The sequence below is a fragment of the Podarcis cretensis genome, assembly GCF_951804945.1.
Source record: "Podarcis cretensis genome assembly, chromosome: Z".
NCBI lineage: Eukaryota > Metazoa > Chordata > Lepidosauria > Squamata > Lacertidae > Podarcis > Podarcis cretensis.
In genome coordinates, this window is record NC_137184.1 from 22,806,927 (window position 1) to 22,832,193 (window position 25,267).

Consider the following 25,267-nt stretch of genomic DNA (forward strand, 5'->3'; position numbering starts at 1 on the left):
GCTCTGGCGAGCCAGAGCCGCACACGGAAACGCCGTTTACCTTCCCGCTGGTAAGCGGTCCCTATTTATCTACTTGCACCTGGAGGTGCTTTCGAACTGCTAGGTTGGCAGGCGCTGGGACCGAGCAGCGGGAGCGCACCCTGCCGTAGGGATTCGAACCGCCGACCTTTCGATCGGCAAGTCCTAGACGCTGAAGCTTTAACCCACAGCGCCACCTGCGTCCCTGTTAAGGAGGATGCTTGATCACAAACAACTTGGCACCATTGAATTAGATAAACTGAATTATGAAGATAAGCTAAATCTAGGAAAAAATCAATTTTTAGATAATGATTAGGCTAAACTAAAAAGTTTTAAAAAGTCAAATGAATATATCTAAAATTTAAGATATAACATTGGAAAATTAGATAAGGTGGGGACAAGGTGATAAATTGCTGAATTAATTTTTATATTTTGGAACGTAGGAGAGGGAGATGTGAGGAAGTCCAAAAAGGATAAGAAAATATGTTATGAAATGTGATGTTTTTTGTATGTTTTGTTTATTATGTTATAATTTTAAAAAAAACAACTATTAATAAATATTATATAAAAAAAAAAACAAAATGTGGGTGGTTAAAACCACCTCATTTCTCAATTTGAAGCTGCACATACCTGAATAGTATTTGTCGGTACTGACATCTATTTGACAATGATTGTGCAGAACAGCATTAGAGTATCTTGTTGAATCTTTCTTACTTCGAGGAAAAGGCTTCTGTAGAAATGGAGAGGCAACAAGGGACAAGAGGAACACTTACATTACTATCATTAAAGTGAATTTCCAGTGTTCAGAGTGCCCTGTGAGAGGCTGCTCAGCTCCCTCAGAATGTAGAGACTGAAGCAGCTTGGTTCAAGCTAGGCAAGAGGGGAGCCAGAAGGAGTCAACTGGTTGGTAAGCTGCCACTTGACTACCCCTTTAATAAATCAGGTAGCCAACATGGTGACCTCCAGGTGTTGCTGACCATTACCCCTGACCATTGGCTGTTATGGCTGGTTGGTTATTCCTGCCATGAGGTATGCTGGACCCTTGCAGTTTGAGGCTTTGAAAATAAATGCCAAGAAAATGATAATATGTGAAGCTGAAAAAATACAAGTGTTTCCTTTTGTCTTTCCTGACTTGTCCAACATTATGCTTCCTTGGATGACCCTGGGTTCTAGTATTATGACAGTGGGCAGCAAAGCCTCTCTTCATCCACACCATGTATATTTTTATACACTGGTGTTTTGTCCAGGGAACGTTGAGCAAGACTTATTTTTCTTTTTACTTGATAAATTTATTATTCCCTTGAACAGATGTTAATATAATTGGCCTGTAATTTCTTGGATCCTCTCTGAATGCCTTTTTAAGAGCTGATGTTACACTGACCACTTTCTCGTTCTTGGGTATGGAGGCTGATCTTATGGATACTTTTCATAGTTTTGTTAGAAGATCTGCACTTTCACATGTCAGTTGGGTAGAGTTAGGCAAGTGCTGGCCTAAGGGATCTCCTGTAATTATGCTTTGCCCCGTCTTCCAAGACTCTCTAGGTCTAGGACTTCCTGATAAGTTAGCTCATGCACAAGGATCTGCCCTACATCTTCCACAGTGAAGAGAAAAACAAAAAAAAATCAGCTTCTTGCCAATCTCCTTTTACTTAACATTTTAAGTCCCTTCTATAACAAAAGTTCAACCACCTCCTTAGCTGGTTTCCTACTCCTAGTATATTTAAAGAATTGGTGGTGGTGGTGGTGGTGGTGTTAATTGTGGGCTTTGTGAAGGCATGCATATGGAAGACTGGCATCCACAGGAAAATAGCAGAAGGCTATAGTGAAGACTGCTTCATATGTTGCTGTAACACCTGAAACAGTGCTTCATGAATATAGTTAGACCAGGAAACTGCTTTGAAGAGTTCTGGAAAGAAAACCATTTAAAAATAGCAGAAGAGATGGCAATGCCTCTGTTTAAAGACCGCAACACCTTGGGAGAGGTTGATTTATCAGCTTGTAACACAACTTAATAGTGAAAACAATCCAGCATGAGAGTACAGTGGTGCCTCGCAAGGCGAAAAGAATCCGTTCCGCGAGTCTCTTCGTCTAGCGGTTTTTTTGTCTTGCGAAGCAAGCCCATTGATGGCTTAGTGGATTAGCGCTATTAGCGGTTTAGCGGCTTTTAGCGGCTTACCGGCTTAGCGGATAAGCGGCTTAGCAGCTTAGAAAAAGGGGTGGGAAAGGAAAAAAACCCCGCAGGAACTCGTAAGACATTTTCGTCTTGCGAAGCAAGCCCATAGGAAATTCGTTTTGCGAAGCACCTCCAAAACGGAAAACTCTTTCGTCTAGCGAGTTTTCCGTCTTGCGAGGCATTCGTCTTGCGGGGCACCACTGTAGTTGACAGGAAATGCCCCTTCTTGTACCTTCATAGGACCACATGTTTATGTCCTTTCACAATGTAGCCATTCTGAGATAGCTAAAGATGTAGTCTATGTCCTATTTTGTTTCCAAAAGAAGACTGTAAGAACTAGAGTACTGCTTCTGTTGAGGCAGGCTGGGTGACTAAATTCCTATCAGAAGTTGTTAGTCTTTTTTTGCCCCACCCCCACCCCACCCCACTGTGTTCCTGGTGAGCACCCACATTTCAGGAGAGAACAGAACAGTTATTACTCTGGTATTGATTCATCTCTTAACCCACCAAAAGAAAGAGCAGAGAAATATGATTGTGTTGGGGATGGGAAATAGAGTTTCTGGGAGCTAAACTCTCAGAACTGGTTGCACAAGTATTGTGGCTGAGAAACAAATTTGATTGCTGGCAGGCAGGGTTTTGCTACCCAGGAGCAAGGTAGCAGGGATGTTGTATCAAAGGGTTTTGACACCACTTAGTGTTTTAAGGCTGTGAAATGGGGCAAATACCTTATGCTTCCTCCAAATTTCATGGGTATTAAAAGACTCTTGGAGAGTTTGTCTGTTTTAAATGACAGTGATCAAGAAAATAGCATCTTTCCTCCACATTAACACTCCATATAAAATCTCCTTTGTTCTTGACCTAAGGGCCTCAGCCTCAAAAAGTGTTTGGCTGGGGGGAGACTAGAGGTTGGGAAGAGTCAGCTGCACACATATGAACCATAGTTGCTGCATTCCCTTGATCATTTTGGTTGCCCTTTTCTGAACATTTTCAGTTTGGAAAAGTCCCTTTAGAGCTCTTCACAATTTTGGGCAAAAGATTCCTGCATTGCAGGAGGCTGGACTAGATAATCGTTGTGGTCCCTTCCAACTCTGCAATTCTATGATTCTATGATTCTTTTGTTTTAATGACTCTGAACACCATCAGCAAACCTGGCTGCCTCACTACTTGCACCTCATTTTAGATAGTTTATGAACAAGTTACTTCCAGTCCTGAAGTATGGAGGCTGATTTGAGTGGCGAGTTACATATTTTTGTTTAGAAGATCAGCAATCTCACATTTGAGTTCTTTGAGAAAACTAAGGTGGGTACCATCTGGACCTGGCTATTTGTCAGTTTTTATTCTATCTAGGAAGATTAACAAATTCGGTGTTGTACTTAACAAGGTAGTGCTAGTCATGAGCAACCAAGAATTTCATGCAGGTGGATATGTAGGAAAGTTGATGGCAGAAGGATCATACTCACATACTTCTTTACAAGACTGAACAAATGTATTACAGTGTAAGCTTTCACAGACTAGAGTCAACCTCATCAGATACAAGAAATGTTATCCTAGGTTGGCAAGTATATATATACAGTGGTACCTCGGGTTAAGTACTTAATTTGTTCTGGAGGTCCATTCTTAACCTAAAACTGTTCATAACCTGAAGCACCACTTTAGCTAATGGGGCCTCCTGCTGCCGCCGCACTGCTCCCAGAGCACGATTTCTGTTCTCATCCTGAAGCAAAGTTCTTAACCCGAGGTACTATTTATGGGTTAGCGAAGTCTGTAACCTAAAGCGTATGTAACCTGAGGTACCACTGTATATTCATATGGATATGCATTGAAAAGCTTAAACCAAATAGCAATGAAACTGTTTTAGTAAATATTTTGCTTAACACTTTATCAGAATTCAGATAATCCTCCAAACCAAGTCTCTCAAGTCCTAGTTTTGATGATGAGGCATGAGCCACAGACTTAAGTTCTCCATCTTTCCAATGCTAGGGTTCCAAAATTTTGACTACAAATAACCAAGCTGACGTAAATAGTGACAGTGACAGTCTTGGCCTTTTGTCTGACTGTCAAAGATAGGAGTTGGCAGGTTGGCTGGAATACATTTTTTATTACTGGTAGTTAGCAATATCTGTAGGCTGGTTTTGCAAGATTGCGTGATCATGGATAGGAAAAAGTGATGGCAGAATAGTGCAGTGGTTTACTCTTTTGGGATGATGCTGATTACATTATACGCATACTTCCACTGGTTTTTCTAGTTCCTGTAGGACACTGGGTTTGTTGCACATAAATTCTGTTGCCATGTCTAATCTGTTTGTCAATATTTTTGCCACCTGGACTGTGAAAAGGCTCAAGACATATGACCTTCTCATGTTCTTATCAACTAGTTAACCCTTAACACTGGGCTTATCTTTTGACCTACTCACAAAAGCACACAAGGACTGCTACACTTGTTTATTTGCTAGGCAAGGAACTGGAATGTTGCATATCCTGTCTTCTAGGATGAGGTCCATGCTGCTTATGCAATGTACTATTCTATTATACAGTTGACTTAATTGAGGAATTAACTATGTGCAAATCTTGAAAGTTTGAGGATTCCACTTTTAGCATTTGGTGAAATTTTAGCAGGATTAACTAAAATTCTTTTATTGAATGAGTGTTTTAGTTAATTTCAAAAGTGCATGTTAACTAGTCTAATATATGTTCAGAGTTTTTCTTACCCGATTCTTGTATTAGCAACAGCATAAAAAGGAATAAATTCCAGGGTCTAAAAATGAGTCTATTGAAATTCATCTTGTTAGTTTTTGTCCACTTCTCCAATCTGTTATAAAGTCATATTGAATCCTGTCTTCTGCAGTATTAGCTACCCCTCCCAGTTTTGTGCCATCTTCAGATTTGTTGGGTATCCCCTCCGTTCCTTCATCTAAGTCATTCAGAACCCTATGACACTGCACTTGCTTTTTTTCTGGGGAGGTGAGAAATTGTTAGTGAGCCATCTTGGGTTTGGTCGGTCAACCAGCTACAAATCCACCTAAGTTACATTGTTAGTTCCATGGTTCCCTAAGCATTTATTTCAAGTATAAAAAATGAGGTGCCCATTATACATGCTCCTACTAAACAGGCTTATTCTGCTTTGTAGCAGCCTAGTACTAACACCTCCCACCTTGAAATTTCTGGTTTGTTTGTTTTTACTCCCTGAGGCCAGGATTCTATTTTACTTTTCCTTGAGGTATATTATTTTGTTTGATAGAAAGAACAGAATATGATTTTGCCTGTAGGATCTTAATAGCTAGGTGTTTTACAGTTGAGCCAGCAAAAGTTGAAAAACACTGCTTTAGTCAGCATTTCATTCCTTGGATTTCTTCCTAGATTTGAAGATTAAATAAAATGCAAAATGAACGGAAAGACTCATCGTTGTCTTTATATTTGGCATAACTAAGTTATTAGTATTCTATAATGCCATAGATGTGTAAATACAAAGAGAATATGTATGATTCAGCAAATGGTGAAAGCACTGTAATTTGACTTGATTAGAGGCAAGAGCAGACAACTTGCTGCTATTGTAGGGAATAATTTTAAATTAGCAAGACTATAAAGCATAATGGGTGCCTCATTTGGCTTTTTATAGCTAGAAACCAGCAGCGTGCAATTGTTCTTTTATTTCAGGCATCAGGGGTTATTAGAACAGTGGTAATGAATCCTGGCCCCTGGAGTGGGGAGAGAACCCTGCTGCTTGAAAGTAACAATAAGGACTGAGAAGGTAAAAATGCCTGGAGTCTGCACACGGCACTCTCCACCACTGATGCATGCTTAGGGACATCCTTTAATTCCTACCACCAACCTTAAGCTCTGACTGTTGTTGGTCAGGGCTCACTGTTTAAATTTATTACAATGCTGTGGAACTCTACTACATCAAGGTTATTGTGGAAAGTGATGGCTCCCAACTGCCTAGCTCTTATCATGGCACTTCTGCCTGCCAGACAGTCTCTGCAACAACCACCAGGTAAGCCCTCTATGGAAAATCCATATAGGAATAGCCCCAAGAGACAGGACTTTGCTGAGGAATCGTTCAAGCCTTTAACTGGTCAGGTTGGCTTCTGTAGCAGCCTTTGTATAGCCACTGTTTATGCTACTTAAAAAATTATCTTTGCTTTTTATGTTATAGCACAGCATGGGCAGGTTTTCAAAGGTTCTTCTGTCAGGAATCCATTCCATATTGACTGGGAATCCTCAAGTGTCTGCTGTGGAATTCATGATACTGAAACAAATCCAAGGGTGTAGGTAGCTCACATGGAACACTGGCCAATCCTGTTGGGTCTCATCAGTGTATCCTAGGATGCATCCAACACACTCTAGCTGCTGTACATTGCTTGGGAAGAACAAGTAGTGGACAAGCTTTTAGAGGAATTTCCCCCTTGTTACCAATCTTGTTACCAAACAAGCTTGCATAGAATGCCAAGCTCTCTTGGAACACAGCTTGAAAACCAGTGAGCTGAATAAAGCCTCATTTCCTCTATCAGTAATCAGGGAACTTTTAAAAGCTGAGTTTCTTTAAACTTTAGAGCAGGGTCTTCCAAACCAGTTGTTGGGACTACAACTTCCATCATCCCTAGCTAGCAGGACCAGTGGTTAAATATGATGGGAATTTTAGTCCAAAAACAACTAGAGACCCAAGTTTGGGAAACCCTGGTTTAGAGTAATAAAGTACTGTGAATACTTAAGTTCTAGCCTGATAACTGTAGCATATATAATTTATATTGCTCTTCACATTTTTAAAAGAAACACCTAAGCAGTTCACAAATATCACAAGCAAAGTACAAAAAATGCTATAAAATATTAGAGATAAAAATCAAAAATTATAAATACATTGCAGAACTTCCATAATTTAAAATACATTAACACAGCCAGTAACAGAACAGTTTAACTCTCCTAAACATCAAAAAACACAATATGTGAAACATCAAGTAGATGGGGCTTCGGGAATCTCTTTTAAGAGGTTGCTCCAGAGGGTTGTTGAAGCAGCTTAAAAAGCTTGCCATGGAATTTCATGCACACTGGTGAAGGAGAGACAGGGTGCTGCATCTCCTACCTGTGCCCAGCATAGGCCTACTCACTTTTGGAGACCCAGAACAAGTTGCTTTTTATTGATTATCAGCTTTATGCAACTGCATAGGAAAATGAAAGTAACCACAAGAACACTAATGGGTGGAGTCTTGGCTCCAACCTATAATACCTGGAGACAATGTTTAACTTGTATCATTACCCATTACTACAGAAACCAGTTGGGCTGCCAGAGGAGGCAAAGCCCTTCCTCATTCGTCATAGAAATTGCAGGTAGCTGCTAAAGGAGAATCAGAACTCTTTTTAGCCTAAGAAGCATTTTTTTGGGGGGGCAATAACTTTTGTGGGTTCATTTACAAGCCTAAAATAATGCCCAGTTTTACACATATGGTAGTAAAGAACCAATTCAGAAACTCTTATTGAATAACACCATATGGAACATCTGCTTTCTGATTCAGTCACTGAGGACTCAACAGACTAGTTCCAGCTTGCCATGCTTAGGAGGGCTTTTCACTTTACCATCGTGCAGACAGGTGTGGATTGTCTTTCATCGCTAAGGTCAGGTCTGAGTTTTTAACAGTCTGAGCAGCTTCCTTTTATGGACTTAAGAGAAGTAATGAGGTACATTCAACACTTTCTTGGATGTTAGAACTCTGAGCCTCAGTGGTTAAGAGCTACTTTGATTTGATCTCCAAGAATTTTGTGTAAAACTTGGGCAGAAATGGAGTAAAACATCAGTATTTGAAAGAAAGTTTATTTTACTCTTTTTTTTCCTGTCAGGACTTCAAGGTGGCTGACAACAATGAAGAATTTAAACAGAAGCTGAAATTGTATGTTGGGCAACTTACGGCCCTTCCCCCTTTTTTCTGTACGTTATGATGAGCCAGCATAATTTTTACCCCATTGAATGCAGACCTTGGCCAATCTAGATGGGTTGCTTGAAGTGGTAGTAAGTTGTGATTGGCTTGATAGGTCACAAGGTGTTCAGGGCTGCGTTAAAGGTAAAGGTAAAGGTACCCCTGCCTGTACGGGCCAGTCTTGACAGACTCTGGGGTTGTGCGCCCATCTCACTTAAGAGGCCAGGGGCCAGCGCTGTCCGGAGACACTTCTGGGTCACGTGGCCAGCGTGACATCGCTGCTCTGGCCAGAGCCAGAGCCAGAGCCGCACACGGAAACGCCGTTTACCTTCCCGCTGGTAAGCGGTCCCTATTTATCTACTTGCACCCGGAGGTGCTTTCGAACTGCTAGGTTGGCAGGCGCTGGGACCGAGCAGCGGGAGCGTTAAATATGTAGAAATCTGAGGGCATAAAGCAGGGATGGGGAACATGTGGCCCTCCAGAGGTTGCCAGATTACAACTCCCTTTGTGCCTGACCCATAGTTTGACACTGATGGGAGTTGGAGTAGTATAACAACATATGGAGAATCTTAGGCTCTACATCCCTGGCATAGAGACTGGCCTTCCATTGCTCTGATATTTCATTTTGTTGTGTTGGGGAAATACTGGGGTTCCAGACCGATACCCTGGGCTGCCTGGAACAGCCAATAGAATTCATACACTAATTATCAGTCAAACAGGAGGTCATTATTTAGCATTGCAAGGGACACTAATTAGGCCGAGAGGAAAGTGCCTCATTGGATAGAAGATACAGCAATATTTATACTTTAAGAATTCCTAAACAACAGTTATGTGTCTGGCTAAGTCATGTGGCATATCAACTGACATAGCAACAGACTTCAGCCTTACCTCCTTCTTCCAGCAGTTTCTCCTGCAAACACAATATTCACATTCATTTCCTCAACCCTTCTCTCACACATTTCAATTCTATAATGTCAGTTTCTCCCACAACATATTTTTAGTCCTTTTTCATTGCATCTCTGCCCTGTTGACCAGTCTCTTTTCTCTTAAATTGTTATGAGTCTCTATCATAACAAATATTAAAAACAGATGTAAAATATATCTTTTATTATGTGATTATGAAATGGGCTAGGTTGGAAATGTAAAATAAAGTTACATAAATACACTAGAGTTAGATATTTTATTGAGGGTTTGTACTTTGTTTATAATTACCATCTGCAAGGGTCACAATGAATATTTGCTGAATATGACTTTAGTTACTTAATGAAGGGTGTTAACTGCTTGCAAAGTTAATCATCTTCTTGAATGTGTATTATAAGATGCTTGGGTGATAACAAAAATATTCTCTTCTAAGTTTGTATTAGAAATTGTCTATGGAAGTGACACAGATATCTGTATCTGTTTATAGTTGCAAAACTGCTCAGCTTAAAAGCATCTCTTCTCAGACAGCTTTGTCAATGTCAAGCAATAAATCTGTCAGCAGACTGAAAATGAGTTTTGAATTGGATCATAAGTTGCAAAAGTAGCATTAATGTACCCAATGACATCAGTCTTAACTGGGTGGGTGGAGAGTGGATCAATTGCAGGTAATTTTAAATGGGCTTACAAACAAATGTCTTCAGTTATCTAAAGTACATTACTTATATGTAAATATTGTATCTTTTACTACATGAAATTTGAATACATTGCAGAGTAAAGTAGTGATCTCATCTTTTTAATCAAAAATTGATTTGATGGTTTGAAATATTACCTAATTTTAAATTTTTCCTTTCTACCTTATCAAGTAGGAAGGGGCAGAATTTGTTCTGTAAAGATCCTTTGCAGCACCTCCCATAGTTGGAAATATTGGGATAATTTGTTGACTTAACACATTTCACACAACTCCTGCCACTGTTACTGAACAGTGGTTCATAGTTCTTATTCACATCAGTAAAGGTTTACCAACCCAAGCCACAAGGCAGAGAATGTAAAGTCAGACTAATTAGTGACCTCACGTGAAGTGCACATTGCAGGGGAAGATCTCTAACCATGGAAAAGCACTATCGTTTGCCCTCAATCATTTTCTTATTGAGGCTGCCCTGGTGAGAATTTCATGGATAAAATTTGAAAAATACTGTCTACCACTTTTTTGTTAAACATATTTGCCCTTATTTCATCAAAGATAAACTTTTAAAAGTGTACTTAAACAAAACAGGCAAGGAAAAGAGTGACCTGTGACATCACAGCTTTCTCCCAGAAGACCAGACTTGGATCAGTCTGCTAGTGTAACATTATGATAAGCATTTGTTTCTTCATTTTAGGTATCTTCTCTTCACTACCACCAAAAGACCTGCCTTGCCCCCTGATTGTAAACACGCCAGGTGTTGGGTGCCATGGCTGAGACTGCAGGAGAAGAACCGGTCTTCAAACTTGGAGAACGGTGCCATGAGTGTGGGCAGCTCCACTTGTTGCTAGACAATCATCTTTATAACTTCCAAGATGAAGTGGATGATGAGCTCACTTGCCATATTTGCCTTCAGCCTTTGCTGCAGCCTATGGACACACCTTGTGGACACACATACTGTTTTAAGTGCCTTGAGAACTTCATGCAGGAGTATGACTTCTGCCCTATGGATCGGAAAAAGCTGTCCTTCCAGCAGTGCCGGAAGTCTTCCCTTTTAGTGCGGAATTTACTTGATAAGCTCATTGTCCTCTGCCCCTTTCAAGAAGATTGTAAGCACACTATGCAACGGTGTGAGTTAGAGGCTCACTTGCAAAACAGGTGTGTATATGGTTCAGTAGTGCCATTAACTATACTTGCATCTTATTCTCTCTGGCTCCTTCACCTTTATTAGTAACTTATAATTTCTGTTTATTTTTGGCCTGAATATTGCATATATTAACAATAGAGGGCAACTGAGCAGCATTCTTAGTTAAGAAATAGATCGCTTGACTGCTGAAATATGTTAATGGGCTAGTTCCCATTTTTCGAATGTATGTATACATGTGGAAGTTTTCTGTTTCTTTTTTATAATAATATTTATTAAATTTTCTATTTTAACAATCCAATAAAAACCACATTAATAACATTCCAAATTATACAATAATCAAACAATCCAAATTTTATGCCAAATTATAAGTCTCTGGTTAGCTTTCCATGCCCTGAGGTTCGGGGGGTGATGATGCTCTCACATTTATACTGCTTCTCTTAATTAGTCCAGGTAGTTCCAATAAAACAATCTGATGTTAATCCTTCATTTATTTTTAACAGCCTCTGAGTTCGTCTGGCAAGCAGGTTAGACCAATATAGTATGTTTCTGTGTGGGTGTTTTAAATAGCGGGCCAGTCTTATGAAAGTGCCATCCTTCCTCTTTCTGGAGTAATTTTAATTCCCCTTTCCTTCCCTTTCCTGACATAATCATAGTCTTATGTTATGTGTATGTGCTAATGTAAGCCATCTTTCTCTAAATTAAAATTTTGACTAGTGAAGAAAGCTATATGGATAGTTTCAACAAAAATGTTTTTACATTGTCAAACATAGGAAGTTTTTTACTACAATCTTAGCCTCACTTCTGAGTAGACAAGGTTAGGATTGTACTGTTAAGTTGCAAAGCTGCTGATGGCTCTCACAAGCACCTGCATTTGAAGAGCTGCTGGTCTAATTGTACTTTAATTGTTCATTTGGCAAGTATTCACACAACAAGCTGATAATTTGTATTATTTCCTATGGGAACATTTCTAATCCATGAGATGTCTCTTCTCTATCCCTCCCTGGTTTCTGCCTGAGATCGCTGCAGCCAATCAGGAAAGACCAAACAAAGGGAAAACATCTCTCCTCCCTGATTCTCCAATCTCTCTCCCTGCCCCCTTGAAATAGTTTCCAGCAACCAGCAAAACACAAGAAAGAAGTGGCAAACTCTAGCTGATTGGTTATTTGAATTCTTTGTGTTCAGATAACTGAGATTTCAGATACCGAGCTTTCCAGTAGTGGCACCTGCATGTATTACAGCCTTTCCACTGTAGGTTGTGGTGTGCCTATAACATTTATTTCAGTACTAGACTGTAAACAGATCCTATCTTGGGTTTAACATATATATCATACATATCATGAGCTAATAAAAAGAGCAAACATGTTTCAGTAATTTGAAGGCTACGTGTTTGTTTCTAGCAGAACAACACACTTTTTTTCTGTAGCTGTAAATACCTTTGCTCCTAGTTAACTACTGTTGATAATGGATCTGAAGACAAATCATCCTATAAATTAGCCATTAAGGTGTAACATAGCAGACTGGTGCTGATACAGCCAGACTGACTGAAGACTGTCCAGAGGGCAATTGAATTAGAATTTGGGTATGTCTGAATGTTACTTTTTTAAAAAAGTTATTTTTTCTGATATAGTGCACACTAAAAAATATTTATTTTTTAAAAATACCAAAACAATTCATAATTTGTAAAACAGCATTGCAAACAAAGTCCAAAAATTTAAAATATTCTAATATTTTGTCCTCAATCTCTTAATTTTATAATATTTTGGCGAACTAAGACCTTATTAACTGTTTCTAATTAGGCTATGTATTTAATGAGCCCTGTATCACTCCTTAACTGATCCAAAAATGATTAAGTTGTCTCCAACTAAGTTTTACTCAGAGTAGACCTAATGGACCTAAATTAGTCACGTTAATTATTTTGAGTGAGTCTGCTCTGAGTAGGATGTGCATTGGGTACAACTCACCCTTCCTCAAGCTGGTGTGTGGACAGCTTGTTATTCTGAGAAAACATTTTTTAGATGTTTTGATTTATTGTTTGTTTGGTTACCACCCTAGGCACCTTTGAAAGGATGAGCAGGATATACATCTAATAAATTAATAAACAGAAACGGTAGTTCAAGTCAGACTATCCTGGAAATGGGCCATGGATTTGTGACTTCCCTCCTTCCATCTCAGTTGGCTTGACTCTTATCTTACTCAACACAAACAGTAGTTTGAACACTTGCCATCTCTGCAAACTGAAAGTGAAGCCGAGAGAGTAGGATGGAAGAAAATATGTGAGACTGCTGCTAATTTGGCTTTTCAATTGAGCCAATGGGTTATAAAAGGATTATTTACATTTAAGACTTAAACCCACCTGGTAACACCTGGTACAGAGTCTCAATAAACATGAATAGTTACACTTCCTCTGAAACATGGTTCTCCTAACTAAATAGAGTGTAGTTCTAATGTCCTTCTGAATCAGTATCATTGAGTATTTCTGAAGTATATGGCTTGAGGATTTTGATCATAGTGCTTTGGTGGGCTGTATGGAAACTTTTGAGTTGAGGAATATGGATGCCAAGTCAAATATAAAGCTACACTGGAGATATAGTAGTTCACCACTAGCTGATGGATTTTTTTTAATTTAGAAGATGAGATGCTTCCTAGTTAATTTTTGCCCTAATTGTCAAAACTGAAATACACACTAATGATAATGCTTGGCAGCATCACTGATAAACCAAAGAAAAAAGGGGAATCCTTATTAACATAAATGTGAACTTAGTGCCAACAAGTCCTAATTTTGACTCATCAATGTGCACCCCCCCCCCAAATACCCCAAAGCTCTAATGCATCTGGGAGTCTAAATTTGCTGTCTTGTTCATTCCTTGGCAGCCCTAGACAAAGCGTAACAGTTGAAAAAAATGCTTTGAGCTAAGCAAACTTAAATAAATGAATCACTGTAACCTGTTATATAATTGACTTGACAGAAATCATTAGAAAATATATGGGCACCTCTTGAAAACTAAAGGCGTGGACTACCAATATGCTTAATTCACAGCAATACTTTTGCTCTTCTTCAGTCTCAAATATTTGCTTATGCATTAAAAGATGCATATATTGTAAATAACATACAGCTCTTGATTAGCAAACAAGGGAGCAAATGAGAGTTACTCCATAGCAAATGAAAGTAATGCCTTTCTCTCCTCTCTGATTTCTTAAACTTACTGATTTATTTGGAATGCGGAGTTAACCAGGGCTATCGACTGTCTGGCTCCGAAGCGCCCTCTCCGATTGCATGGAGCCCGGACAGCCCCATGGTTTTCTTCGGAGCTGAGGGCGATGAAACAATCGCTGAGACGGCTAGAGCGTCGGTGGCAGAAAACTCACTCCGAATCTGACTGGACACAGGTCAGAGCTCAACGTCGAGCCGACCAAGTGGCGATAGCGACGGTGAAGAAGACTTTCTTCACTGCCTCTGTTGCATCTGCAGAAAATAGTAGCAGGAGACTCTTTCAGGTGGTTCGCAATTTAACGGAACCACCTTTACCACCGGGGCCTTGTAAAGACCCCAAGATCTTCTGCAACGATTTTGCAAAGTTTTTTGCAGATAAAATCACTCATATTCGGAAGGAGCTAGACACCACCGTGGGAGCAGGGCTGGGTCGGGAGAGTGCTAGAGCTCTGTCTGGTCAAGTTGCATGGAATCAATTTCAATCCGTTACCCCCGAGGATGTGGACAGGCTGCTTGGACACGTGAAACCAACCACCTGTCTCCTTGATCCTTGCCCATCCTGGCTAATAAAAGCAAGCCGGGAAGGGCTGGGCGATGGGCTCTGCGGGGTGGTGAATGCTTCCCTCTGTGAGGGAACATTCCCAGATCCGCTGAAAGAGGCAGTCATTAAACCGCTTCTTAAAAAACCATCTTTAGACCCAGCCAGTATGGCCAACTATCGCCCAGTCTCAAATCTTCCATTCTTGGGCAAGGTGATTGAGCGCGTGATTGCTGAACAACTCCAGGCACGCCAGGAGGATGCGGACCATTTGGATCCCTTCCAATTGGGATTCAGGCCTCACCATGGGACTGAAACTGCCTTGGTCGCGCTGGTTGATGATCTCCGGCGAGCTAGGGACAAAGGTGAGAGTTGTTTCCTGGTTCTGTTGGATCTCTCAGCGGCCTTTGATACAATCAACCATAACATCCTTCTGGACCGTCTAGAGGGGCTGGGAGCTGGGGGCACTGTTATACAGTGGTTTCGCTCCTTCCTCCTGGGCCGTGTTCAGAAAGTGGTGGTGGGGGATGAGTGTTCAGACCCCTGGGCCCTCACTTGTGGGGTGCCTCAGGGTTCCGTCCTCTCCCCCATGCTTTTTAACATCTATATGAAGCCGCTGGGAGAGATCATCAGGGGGTTTGGACTGGGTGTCCATCAATATGCAGATGATACCCAGCTCTACCTCTCTTTCAAATCAGAACCAGTGAAGGCGGTGAAGGTCCTGTGTGAGTGTCTGGAGGCGGTTGGAGGATGGATGGCGGCTAATGGATTGAGGTTGAATCCTGACAAGACAGAAGTACTGTTTTTGGGGGACAGGAGGCGGGCAGGTGTGGAGGACTCCCTGGTCCTGAATAGGGCAACTGTGCCCCTGAAGGACCAGGTGCGCAGCCTGGGAGTCATTTTGGACTCACAGCTGTCCATGGAGGCGCAGGTCAGTTCTGTATCCAGGGCAGCTGTCTACCAACTCCACCTGGTACGCAGGCTGAGACCCTACCTGCCCGCGGACTGTCTCACCAGAGTGGTGCATGCTCTAGTTATCTCCCGCTTGGACTACTGCAATGTGCTCTACGTGGGGCTACCTTTGAAGGTGACTCGGAAACTACAACTAATCCAGAATGCGGCAGCTAGACTGGTGACTGGGGTCGGCCGCCGAGACCACATAACACCGGTCTTGAAAGACCTACACTGGCTCCCAGTACGTTTCCGAGCACAATTCAAAGTGCTTGTGTTGACCTTTAAAGCTATAAACGGCCTCAGCCCAGTATACCTGAAGGAGCGTCTCCACCCCCATCGTTCTGCCCGGACGCTGAGGTCCAGCGCCGAGGGCCTTCTGGCGGTTCCCTCATTGCGAGAAGCAAAGCTACAGGGAACCAGGCAGAGGGCCTTCTCGGTAGTGGCGCCCGCCCTGTGGAACGCCCTCCCATCAGATGTCAAAGCGATAAATAACTACCAGACATTCAGAAGACATCTTAAGGCAGCCCTGTTCAGGGAAGTTTTTAATCTGTGATATTTTACTGTATTTTTGGTTTCTATGGAAGCCGCCCAGAGTGGCTGGGGAACAAATAATAAAATATTATTATTATTATTATTATTATTATTATTATTATTATTTAAGCTGACAATGACATCTGCATGTTGGATAGGCAAACTACGTGAAAGAAAACATCCTGTCGGTGGAAACTGTGTGGTTGTCAAAACTAGTGTTGCTTTGTGAAGTAGTTTCATGTCCCTATCATAATGGTGTGTAATGAAAGATACATCTCCTTTCATAGATGTTTGCCTTCTCATGCAGGTGTCCTGGGTTCAAGAAGTTCAAAGCTCATCTTGAAAGGAAAAAGAATCCTCGCTTCAGGTTGAAGGCAGATTCTCTTTCCAGACAGGAAGCGATTACTGTAAAGGAGCCTGAGATACTGAACGCAGTGCCGTCCCTTGTTTCTGGAAGTTCAATAGCTGCAGTGGTTTCCCTGGAGACACCGGAACCTGGATTGATTAATCCAGCCTTTGATGGGAGTGAAGAAGGTATGCATTCATCTCTCAGAATGAATTCTATGGTCAGAGAAAGCAAGTCTGCCTTTGCAAAAATTATTTTAGTTTTCATTCCATCCGATAAGTTTACAAAAATGCATTAGTTTGTGGTAAAAGAGTTGAAAGCTACAGTTTTATAAGCAAGGCTGCTCAAATTGTGGTACAGTCAGACCTCAGTTGTCAAACGTAACCCATTCCAAAAGCCTGTTTAGCTTCCGAAATGTTCGACAACCAAGGCACGGCTTGCGATTGGTTGCAGGAGCTTCCTGCACTCAAGCGGAAGCTGTGCTGGACGTTCGGTTTTCGAAAAACATTCAAAAACCCGAACATTTACTTCCGGGTTTTCAGCGTTGGGGAGCCGAAAGTTCAAAAATGGAGGCGTTCAGAAGCTGAGGTTTTGCTGTACTGGAGGCAGAACCCAATTTTCTAAGAATCTTGACTTTATTTTCTTTATTTTTTTAAAGGTAAGTTGCAAAGATACATGTTTGAAAGTGTGTGAACAATGCATTTGAAATCTCAGAAGCCAAATAAGTAGCTTTGTAGGATTTCTAGTAGTTTGTAAGCAGGGATTCAGTGTCGTGCATAGATTTTTTACTCTCCTATGAATAATAAAACCTAAATAAGAGGAAATAGTAAAATAGTCATTTGCATTGTTTATATAGATTGCATAGTTCAGATTTTCTCAGTGCAGGAGTTCCATTGGAGCAGTATTTAAGTTTTTAAGAAGTGTAGAATACATAGCCCTGTTTATTTAAGTTTCTATTTCAGTTTATTTATTTCTGTCCATAATAAGCACAGGTGCTGTTGATTGTACTGTATTTGTACAATACATATCCACAGATGAACCAAGGAGAAGGGACAAAAGTGCACTTTTGGAAACATTCTGTATAGTACACTTTTGTTTCTGTTTTGCTAGGAATAAAGGAAAATTACCGGTAAGTCTTAGGAAATGGAAAGTTATACTTACTTTGCATACTGGGCTGTTCAGAATCAGTGAAATAGGTCACCAGTATTTAAAATTTCTAGATGTGATCTGCAAGTGTGTCTCCTTTGTCTTTCCTCTCCCATCTCTGATTCTCACTTTCAGATTTACCCCAAAGAGCCAGTCTTTTAGCAGAGACAACTACAATTGAAATTCACCGAGAAGACCCTGAGGAAGAACTTGGGATGCGGATAGTTGGGGGTAAAGACACCCCACTAGGCAACATTGTTGTCCAAGAAGTTCTTCGGGATTCAGTTGTTGCTGCAGATGGAAAAATAGCGCCTGGAGACCATATCCTGGAAGTAGGTTTGATATAATTAAAAGGCTTCAGAGTAAAATTACAAATCAATTCCAGGACACTAAAATGCAAAAATTCCAGGACACTAAAATGCAAAATCATGTTTGAAAATTAGTTTGCAAGGGGAGGAGATATATGGGAGCATTTTGAAAGTATTTAAACTGGTGTAAAGATTTGGAAGAAAAGAATATCCACTATAAGAATCTATTCATTTAAGTGGATATCAAACTATCCTTAAAATGACAAAGTGACAAAACACTAGGATTGGATGGATTCCCCACTGAATGGTATAAGTCATATATAGATATATTGGCACCAAAACTTCATCAATTATATGATGAGATACTTCATGAAGGTATTTTGTCAACAATATTTAATCAAGCTTACATTACAGTTATTCCCAAACCAGATAAATACCATACACAGTCCGCAAACTATTGCTCTATATCCTTGATCAATGTTGATATAAAGATCCTAGCAGTGATTCTAGCAAATAGAATTCAGCAGGTAATAGCAGCGATTATCAAGAGTGACCAGACTGGCTTTACAAAAACAAGACAAGCTGCAGATGATATTAGTGGTGGATTTGGTAGCTCTAAATAAAAATAAAGACCATTTGTAATCACATCGCTAGATGCTGAAAAGGCTTTTGACAAAAATCTATAAACAGTATATGGAAGTAAAGATAAAGGTACCCCTGACCATTAGGTCCAGTCGCGGATGACTCTGGGATTGCAGCGCTCATCTCGCTCTATAGGCCGGCGTTTGTCCACAGACAGCTTCCGGGTCATGTGGCCAGCATGACTAAGCCACTTCTGATGAACCAGAGCAGCGCACGGAAATGCCGTTTACCTTCCCGCTGGAGCGGTACCTATTTATCTACTTGCACTTGATGTGCTTTTGAACTGCTAGGTGGGCAGGAGCAGGGACTGAACAATGGGAGCTCACCCTGTTGCGGGGATTCGAACCACCAACCTTCTGATCGGCAAGCCATAGGCTCTGTGGTTTAGACCACAGCGCTACCTGTGTTAAGTAGCTTTACTTAAATTTGGATTTTCATTGGATTTTATAAAATGGATTAAAGTAACGTATGAAGCACCTGCATCAAGAGTCAAAGTGAATGGTATGATGTCTGCCACTTTTCCTCAGGCCCAAGGAACCAGACAAGGATTTCCACACTCACCATTGCTTTTTAACATTTGCATTGTGAGATTTACGGTGTAGTTCATAATACATTCAAATATAAATTAGTTTTATTTGCTGACAATATTTTGTTTATTTTGAAACCTCAGACTAGCATTCCCATTTTGATGCAAATGATTGATGCCTTTGGTAAAATATATGGTTATTCTATTAATTGGTCCATATTGGAATTGATGCCAGTAGGTCAAAATCTGATTACACATTCTTTCAAGAAGTACAGTAATACCTCTGTGAACATCTGCCTTGTCTAGCGTCCATTCTGGTGAACATCCACGGCAAACCCGGAAGTACCAGAACGGGTTACTTCCGGGTTTGCCGCATGCGCAGAAGCACTAAATCACACATGCGCAGAAGCACAAACCGCTCCATGTGCGTGCGCAGATGTGGTGCTTTGCCCTGCGTCCTTTTCAGCTAGTGGCCAGGGCTCCGGAATGGATGCCAGACGCAAAACAAGGTACGACTTATCAGTTCTGGATTTGTTCTGAATATATTAAATATCTAGGCATCCTAATACCAAGAGATATAACACAGATAGTTAAACTTAATATAAATTAATTAATAAAAGAGGTTTATTCAGATATAGATAAATGGGAGTCATTGAACGTTACCCTTTGGGGAAGAGTTAATGCTCTTAAAATGAATACAGTGGTACCTCGGGTTAAGTACTTAATTCGTTCCGGAGGTCCGTTCTTAACCTGAAACTGTTCTTAAACTCAAGCACCACTTTAGCTAATGGGGCCTACCGCTGCCGCCGTGCCGCCGGAGCACGATTTCTGTTCTCATCCTGTAGCAAAGTTCTTAACCCGAGGTACTATTTCTGGGTTATCGGAGTCTGTAACCTGAAGCGTCTGTAATCTGAAGCATATGTAACCCGAGGTACCACTGTATTATTCCCAGACCATATTAATATATATTTTGAGAGGACTTCCAGTTTTTATGTCAGGATCATATTTCCAAAAGATAAACTTCCTGTTTAGGAAAACTGATAGATGAGGAAGATGAGTTTTACAGTTATATTGTTTTAAGACAAAAATATCATCTACCAGATGGGGCACAGTAGCAGTACCTTCAGTTACAACATCTCCTAACTAGTTTGTATGGCCCAGCAGCTTTCTGAGTCTTAATCTTATATTAAGACTAATACAGCAGAAAATAATATTTAGAATCTATTGGACTCCTTCATGTCTGTATTAAAAAAAGGATTTGCCAAGATTGCAAGATGCTGAAGATGTGGTTCCCCCTAAAAAGTTTCCCTCTACATTTTATAGAAAATGTGCTAATTTAAAAATAATATGTACTATAAAATAACAGTTGTAACAATATATTAAGGCAAACATTTATCAGTTTTAGACCTTTAAGTTGTAGTAGCAGTTGCCAGGACATTGCCCTGTTTGCCTCTACATAGTTCCATCCTCCGAAGGCCTTCTGGTGGTTCCCTCACTGTGAGAAGCAAAGTTACAGGGAACCAGGCAGAAGGCGTTCTTGGTAGTGGAGCCCTCCCTGTGGAACACCCACCCTTCAGATGTCAAGGAGATGATGAACTACATAACTTTTAGAAGACATCTGAAGTTAGCCCTGTATTGGGAAGTTTTTAATGTTTGATATTTTACTATGTTTTATATATGCTGTAAGCCGCCAGAGTGGCTGGGGAAACCCAGCCAGATGGCTGGGGTAAAAATAATAAATTGTTATTCTTAATTTTTAGGCATTGTGATATATTTGTATATCATGATGTATAGCTGGTGATATATCGTGCTTTTGAAAAACCAGACATCACCCATGCCTATCACCCAAAGGGCTTTTGTTTTAGCAGGATTCAGTCTGTGTGCTTCTTTGCCCTCATCCAGCCTATGACTGCGTCCAAGCTCCAGTATAAAACATGCACAGCCTCTCCTGATTAAGATGTAATAGAAAAATAAAAATTGCCGAGGAAATTCGAGAGGCAGGAACGGACTGGTTGCAAGTATCATCAGATAAATGATTTGTTTAGATAGGACAGGTGGAGGGGTTTTATGACCCAAAGCTCACATTTTGAAAGAAAGATTATTGAGAGTAAAGGAAAAGTGGTTTTCAAAATGTACAAGTTATTATTAGAATGGGAAACAAAAGATGAACTGGTAAAATCAGCTATGATTCACTGGGCAAGAGATATAGGTCATAATATAGATATGAGTGCATGGGAGAAACTATGGATTCTTTTTTTAAAAAAATTACAGCATGTTACACATTGAGGGTGAACTTCCTGAAAATGATTTACAGGTGGTATCTGACACTGAGTTAATTAGCGAAGATGTATAAATCTGAATCACATACCTGTTGGAAATGTAAAGAAAAAGAAGGTACATTTTATCATCTGTGGTAGACATGCAAAAAGTTAAGACTTACTGGGATATTATATATAATGAACTGAGAGAAAATGTTTCAAAAGACATTTGTTAAAAGCCCAGAAACGTTTCTTTCAGGTATAATAGACATAAGTGTATTTAAAGACCTGAAATCACTTTTTATGTATACAACAGCAGCAGCATGAATGGTATATGCTCTGAAGTGGAAAGAAGATACAATACTAACAAAGGAAGAATGGCAGATGAAGTTAATAGAGTATATAGATATGGCAAGATTGACAAACAGAATAAGAGACCAGGATGAAAAAGTATTTAAAGAAGAATGGAATGTTTTGTAGACTATTTGAAAAATTAATGTAAACATATTAAAAAGTTAACAGTAGAAGAGTACATTCAGCAGTAAGAATTATTGAGATATAAAATTGAGAAAAAGAAAATATTGGGAAAATTAGAATATGCAATGGAAAAGAAATTAATAAAATGAACCATGGAAGCGGTGAAGGGAAGTTGAAAATAATTGTGTGTTTTATATTTGGATTATTCTTATTGCTTCAGTTGTAAAAAGAGAAATGATTTTTAAAAAATTGAAAGAAATTCTTGAGGAAATGAACTGCTCCTGTGAAGGGCGATCTATCTCCCTTCATTGCTCTTATTCTATATTTTCTTTTTCTTTTTTTCCTGGAAGAAGGGAGGGACAGGGTATCATAGTACAAGGCTCTGTACCAGGTAGTATAGTGATCAACTCTTTGTTTTTATTTTCTTCCAAGGTGAATGGCGTCAACATCAGCAGTGTGACCCATGCTCAAGCTGTCTCCTTACTGCGTCAGCACTGTGCTGTGTTTCACTTCATAGTACTGCAAGAGAAAGGGTTTACCACCAGAACTGGGCAACTGGATTCCAGCCGTTCAGTAAACCAGGAAGTGATCCATGTTACCCTTGTAAAGAGAGACCGATCTGAACCTCTTGGCATCAAATTGATCAGAAAAACAGATGAGCCTGGGATTTTCATTCTGGACCTTCTAGATGGAGGCTTGGCAGCCAAAAATGGGAAACTTAGTCGGAATGATAAAGTTCTCTCTATAAATGGCCAGGATCTAAGACAGGGAACTCCTGAAGCAGCTGCACAGATAATCCAGGTAACTAAGTCACAGGTGAGGAATTTTGGGCCTGTGGTTGAATTTGGCTCTCCAGATTGCTTTACAAAGGTAAGTGTTGTATTTGTTGCCATGGGCACTTTTTGCCTTTGGCCCCCAGAATGTTAGCCATGAGGAAATTCAGCACTCTGGCTGAAAAAGATTCCCCACCACTTGCTTTAAGGAGTGCCACAGTCAACACTCTAATTAAACTTATTTGAATTTTCAAATGTTGCAAGAGGGAAGCCTTGGTAATATGAAGAGATCTCTTTCCCAGACCTGCAAGTGGGATCTTTTTATTGATGATAATTGAACCTGGTTTATTTACTATTTATTTTTAACTCTCACAACAAAGCAGTGATCTGTCTCTTCCTTTTGCAAACTTGGAAGTTCAGTCTTCAGCTCGTTGTCTTTGCATATACTCTATGTATAGACACACAAACAAAAATAAATTGATTTCACAGTTTGCCCCTCATTTCTGTTTTAATGCAATATGCCTGTAAGCTATACAAGTGAAGAGTTTAAATTAGTGCTTCCTGTTGAATATTTAAATCAATCCACTCTGTTTGCCCACTTCGTTGCAGTGCTGTCCTGTGCTTGATATGTCAAGTTTTAGAATTAGATAGGCATTGATTGAAATATGAGTAAGCAAGGGTTGTCTCCTGGTTTGTAAACCATAATTTGGAGGGAGGCAGTCTTGTATCTGCACTGGAACTTTAAAAGAACCTGGCAGCCAAGTGCTGAACTAACTTCAGCATTCATATTATAATTATATTATAATATTGTTGGCATCTTTCTCAAGAGACAGTGGAAGTGTGTGCCATCGGGGGTAAAGTCAAACCGTTGGAGAGTTACAGCTCCTGTTGTGGCTGTAGAGACCAGCATGGAAGAGACATGTTTTATTTCAGCTGGGGCAGATGAAGGTGTCTGGTTTTGCTGGGGCAGATACACCATGATGTTTCTTCTCTCTGCACTCCTCCCAGCAGTCATTTCTCCTTTGGTTTTTGCTGTCGTCTCCAGGCACTACGGTCATCTGCAAGGGATTCCCATATGGTGGGATTAATGTTGCCAGCCTTCATGTCAGATCGCATTTAGCCAGTGCTTCCCACCCCCACCCCCCCGGGGCACTCAAGCGTATGCAGTACCAGCACTTCTATTTTTGTTGTTAAAAAGTGTGGCACTTATGTATAACTACTTCATGTACTGGCACCTCCTTTTGGGGGAGGGGGTGTTAAAAAGTGTGACACTTAGAGTAACAATTTCATGATAAGTACCGGCAGCTAGTTTTCTAGAGAAAAAGCACTGAGCATACCATTGGAGATCCTGCCATCTTCCGTTCTGTGTACATGACCAAGCCAGTGTAGATCTGGGAATGTGGGCTTAGAAAAGCACTTATTTGTTTGAGACTCTGTCTCAATATATATAACTTAATATAATATGTACATTATAATATACAAATCACCTATTATAATTTTTCTAGTGACACACTGGAGAGATCCTGCAAATTTGCATACTTGAACATTATTATTTTAAGCTTCCTTCCTTTTTGGCTTTCTTGACAGACTTGTGAAGCGAGAGTAAACTTTGTTGTTCTCCATCAGTCTGGTGTGCAACTCCCAGAAACTGTTGAAGATGGCAGCGCATCAAACACCAGCAGCAGTAGCAGTGGAGGAAGCCCAGTGCATCGTCGCAGAAGACCTGAACAGAATCATTATCGATGGAAGTCCAATTACCAGAAGGTATTGGTGATTTTAAGTTCTGGTTTTGGGTAGGGATTGGCTTGATTCCTTTCCTCCTTGAGTACTGGGTATTATGCAAATAGCACCACCAGATATGAAAAAAGGCCAGACAGTGAGTGATAAAATATGGGTTTATATTAAAAACAACTCCACATTCATGATCTCCTGAGCAAATGATGTAGATTTTGCTTACAGGTCGAATATTTTTTACGGGAAAAGAAACTGTCTTCTGAACAGGGTCTCTCCCGCCCCCCCGGCTTTCTACACTCAAGAAATCCTTTAAACAACAACAACCCATAGACTCATTATTGATGAAACCGCTGTGTGTTTGCCATGGCATCTCAGTGTTCCATTGCAGAAAATTCCAGAGCATATTTTAGAGGACATGCTTGGTTTGTGAAGGTCACATGGCTTGTTGGGCCATGCTGCTGTTCAGTTTTAACTGAGAGTATGGTCTTCAACACTAGTAAAATGGGGCAATAAAATTTTATCAGGGTTCCTGATCAATACAGAAAGGTTATGTATAAATCACCTTGAGATGGTGGTTTAGAAGGTGATTAATAAATTAATAATAATAAAAATAATTAATAATAAAGCATTGAACATAGGAATGGGATGTTGGGGGTGGGACTGGCATATGTGCCCTTACCTCTTCCCCAAGCACACCTGAATAGGAGTATAATTTGGCTTGAAAGTTGTTGTTTTTTGCTTGAGGAGGACTGAGAGTGTTTAGATTTGGTTAGATGACAACCACCAGTCAGGGGGAGTGTGAAGGCACCCCCAAACTTGGCCCTCCAGCTGTTTTTGGGACTACAATTCCCATCATCCCTGCCCACTGGTCCTGTTAGCTAGGGATGATGGGAGCTGCAGTCTGAAAGCAGCTGGAGGGCCAGGTTTGGGGGTGCCTGTTCTTTACCGAAATGAAGTTTCTCCATCGGGATGGATG

At 40.4% G+C, this 25,267-nt stretch overlaps 1 protein-coding gene across 3 annotated transcripts in view; it reads left to right on the top strand.

The window, feature by feature from the left end:
• The window catches only part of LOC307207445 (ligand of Numb protein X 2-like), a 47,365-nt gene that overhangs the window by 10,476 nt on the left and 11,622 nt on the right, over nucleotides 1–25,267 (top strand). The window contains exons 1-6 of one of the 3 annotated variants that reach the window (XM_079961305.1): nucleotides 8,052–8,070; nucleotides 10,398–10,858; nucleotides 16,389–16,615; nucleotides 17,709–17,905; nucleotides 22,217–22,585; nucleotides 24,145–24,321. In XM_079961305.1, the coding sequence (XP_079817431.1) occupies nucleotides 10,470–10,858; nucleotides 16,389–16,615; nucleotides 17,709–17,905; nucleotides 22,217–22,585; nucleotides 24,145–24,321 (1,359 nt within the window). In that variant the 5' untranslated portion in view covers nucleotides 8,052–8,070; nucleotides 10,398–10,469. Of the gene's footprint in view, nucleotides 1–8,051; nucleotides 8,071–9,664; nucleotides 9,684–10,397; nucleotides 10,859–16,388; nucleotides 16,616–17,708; nucleotides 17,906–22,216; nucleotides 22,586–24,144; nucleotides 24,322–25,267 lie in introns of those variants that run through there. The other 2 variants (XM_079961306.1, XM_079961304.1) reach the window with 2 other exon arrangements.